This window comes from Loxodonta africana, chromosome 9 (genome assembly GCF_030014295.1).
Source record: "Loxodonta africana isolate mLoxAfr1 chromosome 9, mLoxAfr1.hap2, whole genome shotgun sequence".
Lineage (NCBI taxonomy): Eukaryota > Metazoa > Chordata > Mammalia > Proboscidea > Elephantidae > Loxodonta > Loxodonta africana.
The window spans coordinates 67,826,733-67,844,443 of NC_087350.1; the positions used below are offsets into that span (position 1 = coordinate 67,826,733).

General features: G+C 48.9%; 1 protein-coding gene across 3 annotated transcripts in view; it reads left to right on the forward strand.

Moving 5' to 3' along the window:
• Positions 1–1,038: 1,038 nt before the first annotated feature.
• The window catches only part of EPB41L4B (erythrocyte membrane protein band 4.1 like 4B), a 163,579-nt gene continuing 146,906 nt past the window's right edge, over positions 1,039–17,711 (forward strand). For all 3 annotated transcript variants that reach the window (XM_064291627.1, XM_064291626.1, XM_064291628.1), the window contains exon 1: positions 1,039–1,344. In XM_064291627.1, the coding sequence (XP_064147697.1) occupies positions 1,039–1,344 (306 nt within the window). The remainder of the gene's footprint in view (positions 1,345–17,711) is intronic.

Below are 17,711 nucleotides of genomic sequence, written 5' to 3' on the forward strand. Positions count from 1 at the left end.
ATGAGTTCCTGACCGCAGTGTATTGGAGAAATACTGCCCTCCCCACCTCAGTTTCTTATTTGCAATGAGTTAATCTATCTGGAATGGCCTTTCCAGCTCTGAGATCTAAAACTGACAGAACTTGAGGAGAAGCAGTGAGACCTTGAAAATTACGTAGTCCACCCCTTTCCTCTTTCAGAAGGGGAAACTGAGGGCCATCACTTAATGCTATTCCATGTCTGCCCTCTGGGCAGACTTCCTGGAAGGCATGCAGCCTTGTTTTCCCAACCCGGTGAGGGGCGACTCTCGGGCGTCTCCAGGGCTCCGGGCGCCGGAAACACGTGTGTGCTCACCTACGTGTACACGCGTGAGCACACCTTCAGCAGCGGGGGGCGCTCGGGCCGGCAGGGGGCAGCACAGGCCCGACTTGCAATTACCCGGCGCAGCCCGGAGGGAGGAGGGCGTGCTGCAGTCCCGGCGGCGGCGGTGGCGGCGGCTACTGGAGGTGCAGCTTCCCAGGTGGGAGGCGGGGGCTGCAAGCGCAGAAGAGCCGCTTCGGGAGCAGGCGCTCGGCAAGGCCTCCTCGGGCCCCGGGCACGGCGCGGCGAGTGGGATCGAGCGTGCCAGAAGCACGCAGGCGGCCTGCTCCGGCTGGCCCTCAGCCCGCGCGCGGCACAGGAGCAGCCCGCCCCCTGCGCTCCCGACACCCCCCGGCGCCCCTGGCCCTCCCGCGGCGGATCATCGAGAGCAGCCCCTCCGCTGCAAGCGCAGGTCACCGGCCCCGGAGAGCGCGCGGCGGCCGCGGCTGCGGGACGGCCCCGGTGCCGCCCCGAGCGCGCCCTCCCGCCTGCGGCCACTCGCAGCCGGCGCTGGCCGGGCCGGCGCGTCCCACAGGCGGCCGGATCCCGGCCTCAGCCTTGGCAGGAGCGAGCCCCGGGCCGCAGCCCGCGGGAGGCGGCGCGGGCGGCCGCGGGAACTGACGGCGTCGCGGGGCGCTCCTGGGCGGCGGCGCAGCAGCGGCGGCGCAGAGGGCGGAGGCAGGGGGCGCCCCCAGCCAGGATGTTGCGGTTCCTGCGCCGGACCTTTGGCCGCCGCTCCATGCAGCGCTACGCTCGGGGCACGGCGGGGCGCGGGGCCGCCGGGCTGGGGGACGAGCGCGATGGGGGGCCGCGGGGGGGCCAGGCCGCCGCCGCCGCCTCCTCGGCGCTGCCCTCCGCGCCGGGGAGCAGCGTGTTCCCCGCCGGCAGCGGGCCCCTGCTCACCGGCGGCGCGGCTGTGCATATCTCGGTCGCTGGTGCAGCAAAGCCTACCCTCTACTGCCGCGTCTTCCTGCTCGACGGGACCGAAGTGAGAGTGGACCTGCCGGTGAGTAACGGGGCCCGTCCTGGGCAGCTGGCACCCCGCACCCCTCGGGGCAGCCTCCCCCACCAAGTGTTTCCCACTGGGGCTCTCTCCCTTGCGTTTCTCCAGGAATCCCCTCCCCCATCACCTCCCCAGGCACTCCTAACCCTGCTTTTCTCTCGGGCCACCCTCCCCAGTCTCTTCTCGGGGCCCATGTCTGGCCCGCGCCCCATCCTTGGCACATTGAGCCGCTGAATTGCTCCTTCTCTACCCCACTTCATCCTTTGGGCCTCACCCCCTCCCCAGCGCGCAGTCCCCATGTCCGAGTCCCCGCCCTCTGCGCGAGTGACAGGTGTTTCCCTGTCGCCCCCTGGTTCCAGCAGGGGCCTTCCTGGTGCTGGGTTATTGGGCAGAAAATCTCAAAGCAGCGCGGGGCTGCCCTGAAGTGGCCAGCTTGCTCCCACGAACTCACCACCAGGCCTTGGGGGTCGGCGGGGAAGAGAAGCACCCTCTCCTGCCCCAAGGGTGCCCCGAGTTTGGGGGAGTCAGTGGACCAGTTCTGCTCTCTCCTAAGTCCCTCCGGGCTCCCCCTTGCCCCCAACCCAGAAAGCCCCTCTGGCTCTCAGCCTCGCAGGGAATTGGGGAACCTGGGTAATAACTCTGTAGAGTCGACTCCCTTGGATCTGGCCAACTTCGCATCGGGTGAGCCCTAACTGGGGAGTGGGGGGATTCCGCCCCGGGTCGTCCGTAGAGCCTGGAGCCCCGGATTTTCCCTGGGCCAACGTGCGTGGGGCCAGCAGGGCACCCTAGGGCAGCGGCACCTCTGTCCCTGGGCCACCTGCCCACAGGTGGTTGCACCTCCCCCCTAGTAGAGAGCTTGCTGGGCCCTGCTCTCCTAGGCAGGGCGTCCTGCCACCAAAGAGCAATCTTTCTGGTGGAATCAAATCCAATGAAGCCCACATATTCATGGAGTACCTACTGTGCACTGGCGCCGCAGCAGACAGTGCCTTCAGGAACCTTTGCGTGTGACTGAGGACAAAGGATTGATTGAACTTTAGGTGAATGCTACAGATCATCCCGAGGGTTCCAAGGGAAGAACTATCTAACCCGGATTTGCAAAGAAAGCATTTAGGCTTTTCTGAGTGGCAAGTTCTTTGTATTCCAAGAGAAAACTGGGAACACCCAAGGGCCTGGGATGAGAAAATCAGAGCCTGCATGGCCTAGGGTTTAACACTTCCTGTGTAGGTTTCATTTGGAGACAGTTTGAATTGATGGCAGTTTTATTTTTGTGGTTCCTTGTGTTCTCCATAGGTTATAATTTTGTTATGAAAAGACCCTTTTGGGGCCTTTTTATTCATGGAAGAGGAGCCAACATTCCCATGCTTAGAGCTGTTGTTTTTAAAATCGCAGTACAACAGTGTTCCCCAAGAATGGGGCTTTCTAGCTCTTATCCAGCTGGGAGAGGAGGCCTGGAGAAGGTGGAGGAGTGCAGAGGTGAGCAGACTGCCTCTGGAGTGGGAAGCTTGTGTTTGGAGAGGATGTGGCGCGTTTTGCCTCTCGGATCTGTGAAAGGAATGCAATCCTTGGGAACTTTGACAGGGCTCCTTGCTGATGGGTTTCTTGTCTCTTCCCAGGGAATAATTCTCTTATAAAATGTATTGCTCCTGTCAGGTTTGTGCAACTGGCTTAAGTGGTGTTTCTGAGATGAAAAATGCAAACTGAGTAAAGTGCATGCATGGTGACAGACTCAAACAGGTACACAGCCGAATGAACTGGGACAGGAATGCTGATTTGCGACAGCCGACAGAACCTTCACTGAGCATGGCGGAAGATGAGAGCGGCATCCTAAAAGATTCTTTGCTTTCATAAGGATACTTGACAGAAGAACTCACCTATCCCCTCCCCCCCCGCCAAAAAAAACTTCAAACCCATGGTGGTGGAGTGGATTCCGACTCATAGTGACCCTATAGGGCAGAGTAGAACTGCCCCTATTGGGTTTCCAAGGAGCAGCTGGTAGATTGGAACTGCCCACCTCTTGGTTAACAGGCAAGCTCTTAACCACCGTACCACAAGGGCTCCTCACCTAGCCCAGGTTTCTATTTTGTGATGGCAGGTTTTTTAGATGCCTTTAAGATGTGATTTAATGAACCCAAATTTTATTTATACACATAGGTGTATACATCCTGTCCAAAGGCAAATAAAAAGTAAGTGGTGGCTTTTGTCACGTGAGCTCTCAGGGTGGAAGGATGAAGAAAGATTACTCATGACCGTGGCTCCCTGATTTAATAATTTATTAGATATTAGAACTAGATCACACAGTTTCTTAGACCAGTCATCTTAGATCAGAGTGTTAGTTTCTGTAATTAATTTTCCCATTTCTGAGGTTAACGCCAGGCGGCTAGCTTCCCAACAGATTTGTAGTATGTATGCTTGTTCCTCAGACCCACTTCACCGGGCTCACTTTTTATGTGGTCCTTTTTGGCATTTGGCCCCACTTGTCATTATTCTCCTCTTCTGTATTCCTGAATGTTTACCACTTCCTGGTCTCTGGCCTTACTGGTGTTGCATTGCTACCTGTCACACAGCTAGGATTTACCTTTGGCCCTGTTTCCCCTAAGCTGGATTTTCGTCTCCATTCACCTCCATGGGCACTCTGTGACATTGCCAGGCCAACCGTGGCTTCTTTATAATTAAAACCCTCTGGTGGTGCTAGCTTTAATTCTTCAGCTCGACATACTAAAAGTGGTTATATGTTATTATAAACCTTTTTATTAGTCCTAGTCAGGACACTTGTGTTCTGAAATTGCCTCAAACACAGTAACACACTCGGTATGACAGGGCTATGACACCTTGGTTCAGTTCAGGCAACATTTATTGGGAGGCTCCATCCAGTGTGCCAAGCGCCATGCTGTGAACTCAAAGATGAATGAGATGTGGCCTTGAGGCTCTTGGGAAACATGCAGAAACATGTCTTTTCAATTCTAGTATGCTGAGTACGATGATAGGTACACCCAGACAGGGTGCTGGGGATGTATGGGATGGGAGAATTGGGTGCAATTCCTGGACACTTTGACACTTGGGATTATAGGATATCAAATCCAGGGCCCCTTGTGCATTTTTAGAACAAAAAAAAAAAATATATATATATTTTTTATTGTATCCAGTCCATTTCTTGGCAGAGCCACAGCCAGATTGTTGTATGAAATAAAGGTCCAATTGTTGTATAAAATAAAGGACAACTGTAATTGTCTTTTCTAGCAATTCTCCCGTGACAGGGCTTTGAGCCCCCTTGTCTGGTGGCAGGCTGAATTCCCTAGGGCCCCTGGGTGTTTTTAACCTTTGCTATGAAAAAAAAAAAAAATTTTTTTTTTTTTTTTTTTTTATGGATAGTCAGAAAACCCTGGTGGCATAGTGGTTAAGTGCTACGTCCGCTAACCAAAAGGTCAGCAGTTTCGAATCCATCAGGCGCTCCTTGGAAACTCTACGGGGCAGTTCTACTCTGTCCTATAGGATCGCTATGAGTCGGAATCGACTCAACAGCAACAGGTTTGGTTTTTTTTTTTTGGTTTTTATGGTTAGTCAGTGGTTTCTCAATCTTTTATAAAGTATGAATAAAAGGATCTTTTAAAAAATCCAGCTATAACATGCAGTCTAAATAAAGTGGGCTTGTACCAACCTAGCTCCCAGGTAAGTCCTTGGCTTGTCCTACCAACCAGGGTGCCACCCTGAGTCATTCTTCAGAATACCTGGCCCTGCCCTGGAGGGCACCTCCCTTTTGGTGGCCCAGCACTGCCCAGCCCTTAGGTATGGTCTGGTCAGAGCAGGGCAGGGCTCCCTCTTGGCATCCTCTGGACACTTTTCCTTCTATTAATGCAGATGAAGATCCCATTTGTGTGCTTGGCAGGGGCGTCCTCTGTTGATGCATATTAGCTCTCTGTTGAATAAATCCCTGACATCGCTGTTGCTTAGCCCGTCTCTCCGTTCCCCTGCACACACAGGCCTCCAGCAGCTCTGTATGGAAAGCTGTTAGGGTGTGTGGCTGGCAGGTCAGCACTCCTGCCACGCCTTGGAGGGCACGGCTTGTTGGCCAGTGTTTGGCATTTGGAATGGTTGCTTTCACTAGACCTGGAATGGACTGTTGACTGGACTGTTGACTGATATGGAATAGTGCAAACATGGCGAGTGTCAGAATTAGAAGATCCACATTGGAAGCTTGCAACCTGTCTGTGCAGCCTTGGGCAGCTTACTTAGGCTGTCTGAGCATCAATTTCTTGGTCTTTAAAATGGGGATATTGGGAGGATTAAAGAAGTCCTCCCTGGGTGGTGCGAATGGTTAAGCACTTGACTACTAACCAAAAGGCTGCCAGTTTGAACCTACCCAGAAGTACTTCAGAAGAAAAGCCTGGTGAATCTGCTTGGTTCTGAAAGGTCACAGCCTTGAAAACCCAGCGGAGACCAGTTCTACTCTAAATACACGGGGTTGCCATGAGTCGGAATCAACTTGACGGCAACTGCTTTAGCTTTTTTTGGTTTGGTAGAATTAAATGCAGGAAGGATATAAAAAGCCTCTGTAAACGGCAAGGTGCTGAAAGGAAGCTGGTAGGTTGTAATCTTATACATTCCTTGGGCCTCTTCTTTGGCCTATGGAAAGGCTTTGGAAAAATTTCTAGTAATGAACATTAAAAAAAAAAAAAAAAAGGAAAAGCCAAAGCTGTGCCAGGCAGGCTAAACATTGCTCAGCACTTCTTCATAGAAATTGGAAGTCAGATGCAGTCTGAGAGATTCTTTAAAAAAAGTGTGTCACTTTGAATAAGAATCCCCCCAGACTCCACCCCCAACAAACAAACAAAAAGGGCAAGTTCTTGGAATTTTAGGACTGGAATATCTGATCCAACAGAAGGCATAAAGATCATGTGTTTATTTTGGAATTGAATGGGGTCCTAGGCAGGACACATCCCATCCACTATATAGATGGGGAAACTGAGGCCTGTGGATGTAAAGTGACTTCTATTTAGTCACTCAGTGAAAGAGTTGGAATGGGCTACTTTGGGACCCCTGACTGCCCAGCCTTTGGAGTTATGGAGGGTAGAGTCAGCTGTAGGAGGAAAGACCGACTGCTGGTCCTAACAGGATTGCGGAAGGCAAGCGTTCCTGGTGGTCGAAGTAGCACTCATTTTCCCGACAGTGGGAAACTCTAACGAAAAATAACAAAATGGTTCTCTAACTTCAGCGTACACAACGTTTATCTGGGATTTTTTTTTTTTTTTCAGTTAAAAGTCCCAGATCCCACCCCTAGAATTTCTGATTCAGTAGTTTAGGAAGCTGGACTTTTAACAAGTATTCAGGTAATTCTGATGAAGGTGGCCCAAGAACACCCTTTGAAAAACACTGACTTCAGAATGGTGAGAACAGATGGCAGCCAGACAATGCTTTAAAAATGGGCTATAGACATGGATGGCGCACTTGTGGTCATTGGACTGGGGGTTGACCGTTATCAGGGAGCCCATTTTTGCTACAGGAGAGTGAAAGCTGGGCCGGAGGAGAGACGCTTCAGCCCAAATGTGCTTTTGCAGTTTTTTTTTTAGGAGAGAGATGTCTGGGGCCGGGTGGCCAGGGGAAGGGGCAGATTTCAAGAGCAATTCCGAGGTGGAGTTAGTTGAGTACATGGAGGAAGGTGAAGGAATAGTGGAGTTCAGCTTGGAGGGCAGGGTGTCTTCACCCTCAGTTGTGAGGAGAGATGGGGAGACATCTAAGATGACCCAGGAAGTAGGAGAAAGCACCTCCTCATTTCTGCCCCTTCCCCAGGCTCTGGCTGCATGGGCACCTTGCTTTTAGGCCATCCCAGGCCTCAGGGTGGCTTAGTTGTTTCTGTCCCTGCAGAGAAGGTATTGGCTAAAGGTGGCCCTCATTGTCCCACCCCGCCCCCTCCCAAACTGTGAATGAGACCCTGGGGAGGCTTGGATACCTGCGTGGGTCATGAGTGTTTTATACTGTTTTAAATATCTCTCTTTGTTTTAAAAGAGGGTTGAAGGATGGAAAGAGGTAGATGGTAAACACCCTGTCCAAGTGCAATGCAGGCTGGATCTCACAGCTGCAACTGGTGGGAGAGAGAACCCCGAGTTCTAACCCTGGTGCCACACTTGTAGATTGTCAGTGTTAATATTGCAGGGGGGCTCTTTCTGCAGGGGGAAGGGGCCACAGGAGGCGGTGGTGAGGTCTGCCCAGCCTCTGCAGTGCCAGTCACATAACCCCATACTGGTACAGGACTCTGAACAAATATTAACTAGCTAAGCACTTTCACGTGCATAATCTCACTGAATTCTGTCCCTAGAGCTCTGCAGTGGAGGAAGGCGTAGTTCTGTTTAGTTTTGAAATAGCAAAAGGTCAGGGAGGGGCCTTTCTCTTAAATTCTTGCATGGGGACTTAGGAAAAAATCTACCCGGTAACCACAGAAATCTTCCACCCACAATTTGTCCTCGAAACACTTATTTCAACCGTCTCCCTTTGGCCCGGCCAAGGTGTGTTTCCTCTGCCTGCTCTCCGCTCTGCCTTGAGCCTTTTCTTGGGCAACAGTCTGACTGTCTGAACTGGTTTCTCCCTCCAGCCCCCTCCAGCCCATGGCAACTGCCCTCGGGCAGGGTGAGCTACTGATTCATCCTGATAATTTTTTCAGGTCAGCCTGTGCTCCGCTCTCCCACTTTCACTCCTTGATTAGAACTTGTTCAAAGCAAAGAAAATGCAGAAAAGCAAGAGAAGCTAAAACATCTGAAATTTCACTAAGCAGAGATAACTGTTATTAAAATTGTGGTGTGTATCCATCTCTACTTTTTTCTTTTTGTATTTAGATATAAACATATATTAAAAATGATGAACTGATATTGGTTGATGGAAGTCTCTCTCCCCACTCCTTCAGCTCACGTAAATAGGGACTGTCTTTCCGGTTGCCGTGAAGTTCATTCTGACTCGTAGTGACCCCATGTGTGTCAGAGTAGAACTGTGCTCTGTAGGGTTTTCAATGGCGGATATTTTTTTTTCCCGGAAGTGACTCTCTAGGCCTGTCTTCTGAGGTGCCTCTGGGTGGATTCAGACTGCCAGCCTTTTGGTTAGCTGCTAAGCGTGTTAACCGTATGTACCACCCAGGAGCTCCAGTAGGGGTTGTGTTGTTGTTAGTTGTCATGGAGTCTATTCTGACTCATGGCGACTCCATGTGTTCAGAGTAGAACTGCTCCATAAAGTTTTTAAGGCTGTGACCTTTTGGAAGCAGGTCACCAGGCCTGTCTTCTGAGGTGCCTCTGGGTGGATTCAAGCTGCCAGCCTTTTGGCTAGTAGTCAAGCACTTAACCATTCGTGCCACTCAGGGACTCATCAAGGGACTGTAGACCCCAAGTTTATTTCTCTTTGTGGGCAGAGGAGACCTCAGAGCTCCTGTCTTTACCCTAGACCCTCACCTGTGGCGGGAACCCTCCAATGCTGACTGGCCATCTGAGCTGTCTTGCACTGGTCTACCTCCCTGCCCTACCTGGATGAGAAGCAAGCTCCCCTCCTCTGAGCAAACCCTCCTCCCATTGCCTCCTATTCGTAGCATGCTAAGGGTCCTGTGGGTGTGACTGCGGCACTCCCTGACATCTGGGAGCTTGTATTCTGAGCACTTGCTTTGGGGAAGTTGTGACACTCTTACCTGCCCAGGGGTATCCTGGGCTCTGCTACCAACCAGAGCTCATCTGGCAGTGGTATGTTGGAGCCTTGCAGCACGCCCTGTGTCCCCTAGTCTCCCTAATCTTGTGCCTTCTGCAGCCATTTGGCTTCTCTCTAGAGCTGGATATATCTCACTAGTCCCACTTGATTTTAATTTACAGTTTATTAAAAAACATTTTTTTCCATAACATCTGTATTTTTGACCATGCCCCACCCTTCCCCATCAGCGAAGGCTTTACAGCATCAGGCTTTGGGGAGGGATCTAGGAATGACAAGTAAGTTTTGTGAACTCTCAGTCTAGAAGGGGAGACAGATGGTTGAACTGTGGGGTGGAGCTGGGGGTTTCATGACGAAAGTGACATCTGAGCTCTCCCAAAGGATGCATAGGTTCAGCTGTGTGGACGTGGTGGGAGGTCATCTGGGCAGAGGAAACAGCAGGTGCAAACACATGGAGGGAGGGGGCCAGAAAACCCTGCTCCCTGGGCTCTGGGCCCCTTAGGGTAGGGAAGAAGTCTGGGCTCCAGTTGCATCCCTGAATCTTAAAGGAGTGTGTAAAAAAAAACCTTGGAAGCCCAGATGAGTGCTGTGAGCTCATAAGAAGAGCCAACGCTTTTTGAGCATTTACTACATGCGCCTAGTACTATGTTAAGTGTACCAAAAAACTGTTGGTGGTTGCTGTTGTTAGCCCTGATTTGTAGAGGGGCGAATCGGGGTTTAGCAGATAGGTTAAGGAAACTTGCCCAAGGTCACATAGCTAATAAATGTAGATTGCAGTTTCAGGCTGGGACAGTGTGGCAGGAGGATATATGTGTTCTGATAGAGCCAGGATGGCTGGGTGTGGGAGGAGTGGGTACTGTGCCTGCCCTAGAGGTCCCAAGGTAGATGGGGATCCTTTTGCCTACTGGGGATTCGTTTGTTTCCTCCTTCACAGGCCATGTGTGCTCCATCAGTGATTCCCTGAGATTGGGTTTATGGCTTTGGCCGTCCTCAGTTGAATGTCATTTTGCCCAGAGTGTGATGGTGTGATGGCCATAATTCTTCAACACTGAGGTCACAAGTAGGGAAAGTTTTTAAAAAGTGTTTAATAGAACAGCATTAAAATTATCACAAAGAAAAGCATGTTTAGAAGCATGGCGTATATTCATTCTTATTTTTAATTTTTTTCCCTCCGTATCCAAGTCTTCCTGACACATTCTCACCAGTTTGGCGCTCCCTTTAGTACTTATTCTAGATAACTTAAATTCAGTCCTCATTCTGTGTCTGTGTGTCTAACCGCTCTGTGTGGGAGAGTAATACCTGTTTCTACCTGTGTCTCGGGGTTGGAGGTTAATATGCAAAGCACCTGGTATCTTATTCGTAGGCAGCCCCACCTCCCAGCCTTGCAGGATCTGTGTTGCTCTCCTTTATCCTTGCCACCCGGGAAGGTAAGTATTATTATCCCCATTACAGATGGTCTCAGAGCAGATGGCCTTGGGCCACTCACCCAGTTAGGGTAGTAAAGCCAGAATTGAGTCTAGGTCCCTGACTCCTATTTCAGTGCTCTTTCTCCCAGCCCATGCTGTGCACACCCAGCCTGCCTGGTTTAAATGTGTGCTCCTTAGAAGGCCGGAATCCTGTGTTATTTGGCAGGTTGGAATTCCATGCACTAAAATCCCATCTCTCCTGAACTACTTTGCCTTTCTGCATCTCTGGCACTTGAGTTCTGCCTACCATTTCTCAGCATTTTTTGCAGGTTCTCTTCCCCAAAGTCATGGCTGGCTGAGTGCCCAGCATTTCCTTCTTTGAAGTTAAGAAACTGGAAGATGATATCCTAGGGGGTCCCATCCCATCTGTAGGATCACCCGGTGCTTGTTACTCTGTGCTGAGCCTAGCCCAAGGGGAGGAATCGTCCACACTGCCAGCCTAGGGGTCAGGTGCCTGTAGAGCTGGCATCCCTTATCTCTGTGGTATCTCCTCAATGCCTCTTTTGGGATCTGAATGCTGACGTTCGTATCTTACATTCCACCAGGCCAGTTGCAGTAGACCACACAGGCATTCTGAGAGCGTTTCTCCTTTATCTTACCTACTTGCTTGCTCAGCTGCGTGTGCCCTGACTTATGGATTTTTGTACTGGTCTCGGCCTTCTTAACTCAGTCCTGCCCATTCACTAGGGGCACTGCCATCGGAGTCTTGGATGCCCCCAGCTCTCCCCTTGTGGCTTTATTCTTGGAATTCTGGCACCTCTCCCCTGGGATTCTTCTGCTTCCTGCGGATCATCCTGCAAGGTGTTTGGTCTTAGTTTGGGGGCTTGTGGCAGACAAGCTTCTTTCTCTCCCTTAAATTTTTGTCTGAGTTGCTCAGTGTTGGCAAGTCCTCTGTCCCATACATTCTTTACATTTTTTAATGATGAGAGAGAAGTACAAAAGAGTTTCGGTAACATGGGTAAAGAAAAATAATACAATGAACATCTTACCTACAACCCAGCTTAAGAAAAAGACCATCACCAATGCTGTTAAAGCCGCCACCTGCTCCTTCCCATCCAGTACCCATCCCTCCTCTGGAAGCTTGTCCTTCATCCCTTCTTTATAGGTTTGGCATATATGTATGTTTCCCTAAATGAGATATTATCAGTTTTACATGCTTCTGAACTTTATATATTTTCCTCTCAGTGTTGTATCTGTGAGAGGCATCCATGTTGATGAGGTAACTGTAGTACATTCATTTTTAAAGGGAAGCCCTGGTGGCACAGTGGTGAAGAGCTTGGCAGCTAACCAAACGTTGGCAGTTCGAGTCCACCAGCCACTCCTTGGAAACCATATGAGGCAGTTCTGCTCTGTCCTATGAGGTCTCTATGAATGGGAATTGACTCAAAGGCAATTTTTTTTTTTGGGGGGGGGGGAAGTACGAATAAGGAGCCCTGGTGGCAGAAACGGTTAAGCACTCGACTGTGAACTGAAAGGTTGGAAGTTTGAACCTACCTCAGGGTCTCTGTGGGAGAAAGATATGGTGATCTACTTTCGTGACGATTACAGCCAAGAAGACTATTGGGCAGCTCTACTCTGTCACATGGGGTCGTTATGAGTCGAAATCTACTCGACAGCACCTAACAACATGAACGTACTGGAATTTATTTATCCTTTGCTAGTGGACTTTTGGTATGTTTCCAGTTTGGGGCTATCAGGAAAAATGCTGCTTTGAACTTTCTGGAACTGGGTTTCCTGATGCACAGGTGCAAATGTCTCTCCTGAGTGCATGCCTGGGAGTAGAATGGCTGGGAGGAAGAGTGTGCAAGGCCTTTTAAGATAATGCCAAGTCATTTTCCAGAGTTCCACAAGCGTACAAAACCTTCTGCTAATGCATTCTTCTCCAATACTTGGTATTGTGAGGCTTTTTTGTTTTGTTTTGCCCATCTAGTGGGAGTTAGTGGTAACTCATTATGGTCTTAACTTTTCCCTAAGTTAGTTAATTGATAGGATTGAGTATCTTTTCATATGTTTATTGGCCATCTGTATTTCCTCCTGGAAAGCTTTGTTTTATGATTTTTCCTGTTTTTTTGGTTGAGTTGTATTTTTCTCATTGTGTTCAACTCATTCCTCCTAGTCTATGTGAGATTATCTCCTATACCCGCTTCCTCTCATCCTGTACAGGGAACTGGCCTTATTTAAACAGAATCAGACTCAGGCCCTACCGAAATCCATAAGACAGCTTCCTGGCCTTCAAAAGCTTGACTGTAAAGATACAATTAGCACCTGGTATGAAAAGTGCCACAGAGCTTTAAATGAACTGAGGAAGGCCTAAAGAGGGGGAGTGGGAGGGAAATTAACTCTAGGGTGGTCAACCGGGAAAGTATCAAAGAGAAAACTTTGGGCTCTGAAGGACAATGAGAAAAAAGCCTTCCTGTGGGCTGGAATAGAACATGCAAAGGCAGGACAGACATTAGAAACAGCACGTCCAAGATTCCTGCTTCTCTCCCAGCCCCTGCCAGTGAACCTAACATCCTCATTTTCCTTTGGATCTTGCGTCTTTGAAAAGGGTTCGTATTCCTCATGTTTGGAAACTTTTTCATGAAAGTGTCTTTCCTTTTTCCTCTTCGTCCATCTCCTTTTTCTTCACTAGCTCCTTAGCACTGGTTTTGAATGTCTTCCCCACCTTAGATTCTTTTCTGGCTCCCTGTTCGGGCACTCTTCACACTCTGTCTGCTTCTCCTGGCCAGGAGTGCCAGCCGACACTTTAGGGACTGCATGATTAATGAACACTTCAGAGAGAAGGGAAATGGGGCAGCTGAAATCTCTGGGTTTTTCACCAAAAGGAGCCCCTGGAGACCACGTGGTCCAGAGTCTCATTCTGAGGTGGAGCCTCTTTGCTGTCTGCCTGGGAACCCTCACTGCTGCTCCCTCCAGCCTGCTGCTACTCACCTGTGTCAAATGAGTGGTAATTATTTCGTAATAGCAGCTTCCTGCGTGCAGGCCTCCCAGCTACGCTTAGTGGCCCGCCGAGTGACCTTCAGCAAGAGTGACCTTCAGCAAGCCTCTTTACCTCTCTGAGGCTCCGTTTCATCTTTGCTACATCTTCTACATGGTTCTCCCATGGCACAGAGGAAACATGTCCTTCCTAAGACACTGTCCATATAGTTGACATGGGCTTCATCCAGGAAAGCCCTGGTAAACTGGACAGGCTTAGGAGGGTTAGTTATTAACCCACAGCGCACACATGGCAGCCCATTTCACAGCATTTAATTGCGCCTCAGCAGGGCTGGGTTACCCAATAAGCAAGGCACACAGGGACCCGATTGTACCTTCCCACCAATCTGCAGCGCACAATTTCGCCTATCTCTTACCACATCAACGAAGTGAAACCCCTGTGAAATTCTCACCACAGATTAGCAAGTAAATACAATTAAGCTGGTGCATACTGTGCTTACTGGTTAGTCCGGCCCCTGCCCCTCAGTCCTTGTATTGCTCCTTTGTGTGGGGAGGCTGAGACCCAAGGCCCAACCCACCTGCTCACAGTTGCGATCTGGAGTAGGTGGCATCAATGCCATGTTGATGTAGCAAGAGCACTGGTCAAAGTCCAGGGAGGGGCCCGGACTGCTTTGAGATTGGCCCGGCTCATGCACACAAGCCTGGCAGTGGCAGATCCAGTGGAATACTTGAGGGTGAAAGTTAAGAAAAAGAGATTTAGGATATGGGATATTTTAACGGGAGAGGGGCACATCCAAAGATCAGAAGTATTTGTCCAGGGTGCCTCAATATGCGAGAGCTATTGAATTTATTTTGCTTTGAAATTCAGAGGTATTTAGCTTATCCTAAAAGCTGTGGAGAAGTTCCTCTTCGTTAAAGAGGATCCTGAAGAAAAATGTAAAAATTACGTGCTGTCTTTTAAAAGAAAAAAGGAAGAATTGTGTATACTTGGATTACTGTAACGTGTCATCTGTCGTCTTAACTCACTTCAGGGAATGAGCTCTTCCAAGTATGTGAGCTTTCCACATAGCTGAAGTCTATTTACTCACAAAAACACACACACAAGGCCTGTTTTATTTCAGCTATTTCATTTATTTGTTTAAAAAAACACACACACGCATAGAACGTCTAGTATGTGTAAGGCCCAATGAGATGAATATGAAATGTTCAAACATGTGAACCCTACTCTTCAGGAACTCATTTGGGGTGGGGGCGTGGAGGTTTTCCTGAATTGCATTGCGAGTCTCCTGGCCTTCTTCAGAAGGAGAATGAACATCTTTGACTTTGCCTTGGTAGCCCAGGGTCAGCATGCCTGGTGCCAGTTAGTCCCCTGTCTGCAGGGCTCCAGTACTTCACTCAGGGAACACTGAGGTCAAAGGAGGGTCCTTTCCTTCACCAGCCCCCCTTAGTGGTCCCAGCTTCTGTATCATCTGGGTCTTCGTGGTCAGCTTTGTGTCGTAGTCCAGGCTTCATTTTTGTTGTTTTGATTTGGTTTCTGGGGCTAATGATTTACAACAATGGCTTTCAGAGTTTGTTGCATGCTAGAATCTTCTGGGGAGGTTTTCAAAGTCCAGCTTCTTAGGCGCACCCCAGGCTACTAACATCTGAATTGCTGGGTGTGGGAGGTAGGACCCAGTCATGATAATTTTGTAAAACTCCCGAGGTGACTCTAGCGGGCAGCCAGATTTGAGAATCAGTGTTTAACAGGGTCACATCCCTTACACTTGTGTGACGTCTTAGGTTTGGATCTAGCTTTCACCTTTCTTGGTTTTGTTTAATCTTTATAGTACCTCTTGAAGAGAATTGTGGGTATTCTACTTTTATAGAAGATTCAACAGTGAGATTTTTTTCTTTATTTTGTTTTTAATTGTGCTTTAAGTAAAAGTTTACAAATCAAGTCAGTCTCTCATGCAAAAACTTGTATACACCTTTCAGCAGTGAGATTTTTGTTCGGCACCCCACAGCTAGTAACTGATGGAACCAGACTTAAAACCATGTTCAGTCACCTAGTTACTGCTCCTCAGCTGTTGCCTGTGGCTGTCTCCCAGTGGTTCTCTGGCCCACCCCCCACCCCTCCCCGCCCCTCACACCAGCTTTCACCTATGTACCTTTGCTTATGCTACTCCCCTTATCTGCTGCTGCTTACCTCTTGAGGGCCTGGCCATCTTTCAGGTCCCATCTCAGATGCTACCGTGTTCGTGAAGCTTGTCCCCAGCCCACCCTCCTCCCACAGAGCATCCCCTCTCCTGCCTGGGAATCTGTAGGGCACTTTATCTTGGGTGGGACCTAGCAGATATCACCTTGTAGCAGTTATTTATGTAGTAATTTAAATAATGGATAACAGGTATTGGCCCTTTTTGTGTGTGTGCAAATGATTTTGTCTTATTTTTTTTATTGTGGTAAAATACACATAGCATAAAATTTACCATTATTGACATTTAGTACATCCACAGGGTTGTGTAATCGTCATTACTATCTACCTCCAGAACATTTTCGTCACCTCAAAAGGAAACTCCGTACCTATTAAGCAGTCACTCTCCATTCCCGCCTCCTCCCAGCCCCTGGAAACCACAAATCTGTTTTCTGTCTCTGGATTTTCCAACTCTGGATATTTCGTATAAATGGAGTCATAAACTATGTGGCCTTTTGTTACTGGCGTACTGACCGTTTACACTGTTCTAAGTCATGTATGTGGCTTAAATCATTGACTCCTCACAATTCTATAGGTAGGTAGGATGAGGTGTTCGAGGCACAGAGAGGTTAAGCAACATGCTAGAGCTCACACAGCTCGTAAGTGATCTTGAACCCTACACCATCCTGCTGGTGTCTGCAATGCCTGCTGTTGATCTTAAACTTCAGAGATCAGCTCTGTAAGCTTAACCTGTAAAGTTGAATTTGAAACACAAGAGATGAAACTTCATCTATAACAAGAATAATAAGGATGCAGCTCAAGAAGCAGGAACTGTCAGAAGTATCCCTTAGGGGACTGTAGAACAGAATTACAGGGGTGGATTCTGCAGTTAAAGTTCTAGATTTAATGGATTGGGCCAGTTTTGTTATTGATTTCCTACAAATATAAGATGTCGAGGATAGGATTGCATGTCTAGTGTCAGAAGCCAACTGGTGTTCCATGGTCAAACTGAAATGTTGAAGAATGGGTCTTAAGAACATCCTGAAAGGTAGAGGGTATCCCAAGTAAACAGTTTCTTATGAAAGTCCAGTCCTCCCTTCCTTCCCAGCTGTTATTATATGCTGGCTCCCTGGGTGGTGCAAACTCTTAATGTGCTGAGCTGCTAACCAAAAGGTTGGAGGCTCGAGTCGACCCAAGGTGCCTAGGAAGAAAGGCCTGGTGATCTACTTCCGGAAAGTCAGTCATTGGAAACCCTGTGGAGCACGGTTCTGCTCTGACACACATGGGGTCACTATGAGTTGGAATCGACTCAGCAGCAACTGGTTTGGGTTTTGGTTTTGCTGTCACTCAGCGTTAATAGTTATCAACATTCTGTATCATTTTTTCCTCCACTCATTCTTCCTCCACCACCACCACCCCACCCCCATTAATTTTTTTAACACTCCTTTTTCCAGGATGGCGATAAAATTTACTTATATTGAAATGCACACACCTTGACTGTTCCATTTTGACAAATGGAAACACCAGTGTAACCCACACCCGGTCACCATTCAACACATTCCCATTTCCCCAGCAAGTCCCCTGCAGTCCCCTCCCAGTCAGCCCCTGGCCCTCTGAGTTCCCCAGAGGCAACCGCTATTCCGATTTTATCCTCCGTGGATTGGTTTTGCCTCTGACGGCCTATCTGCGTATAAATAAACCGTAAGGAGCATACTCTTTCTGTGAGGTTTATTTCACTCAGCATAATGCCTGTGAGATTAAAAAAGATGAGTTTTGAAGATTCAGTTTGGGTCAAGCTGGTGTAGACACGTCTTCATCATCCGCTTCATGCCACTGTAGGTGGGTAAGCTATGAATTTTCACACTCAAGTATATCAAAGTAATCCAAACTGGGATTCAGAGCCGTGATTTTCAATGAATTACTCAAACCCGCTTTCTTCCCTTGGTTCCATGTTACAGATACTAGTTTCTGCGCCCAAAATGTACAGCAGCAACTACAGCTTGGTCCATAAGAGCTGACTTGTGGCATCCCCTAGAAGTAAGGTGAATCCCTTTTATTTTTTTTCCCTCATCCCTTATCCTGCCTGGCTCTTCCTCCTTAAACGAGAAACCTGAGTAAAAGCATTT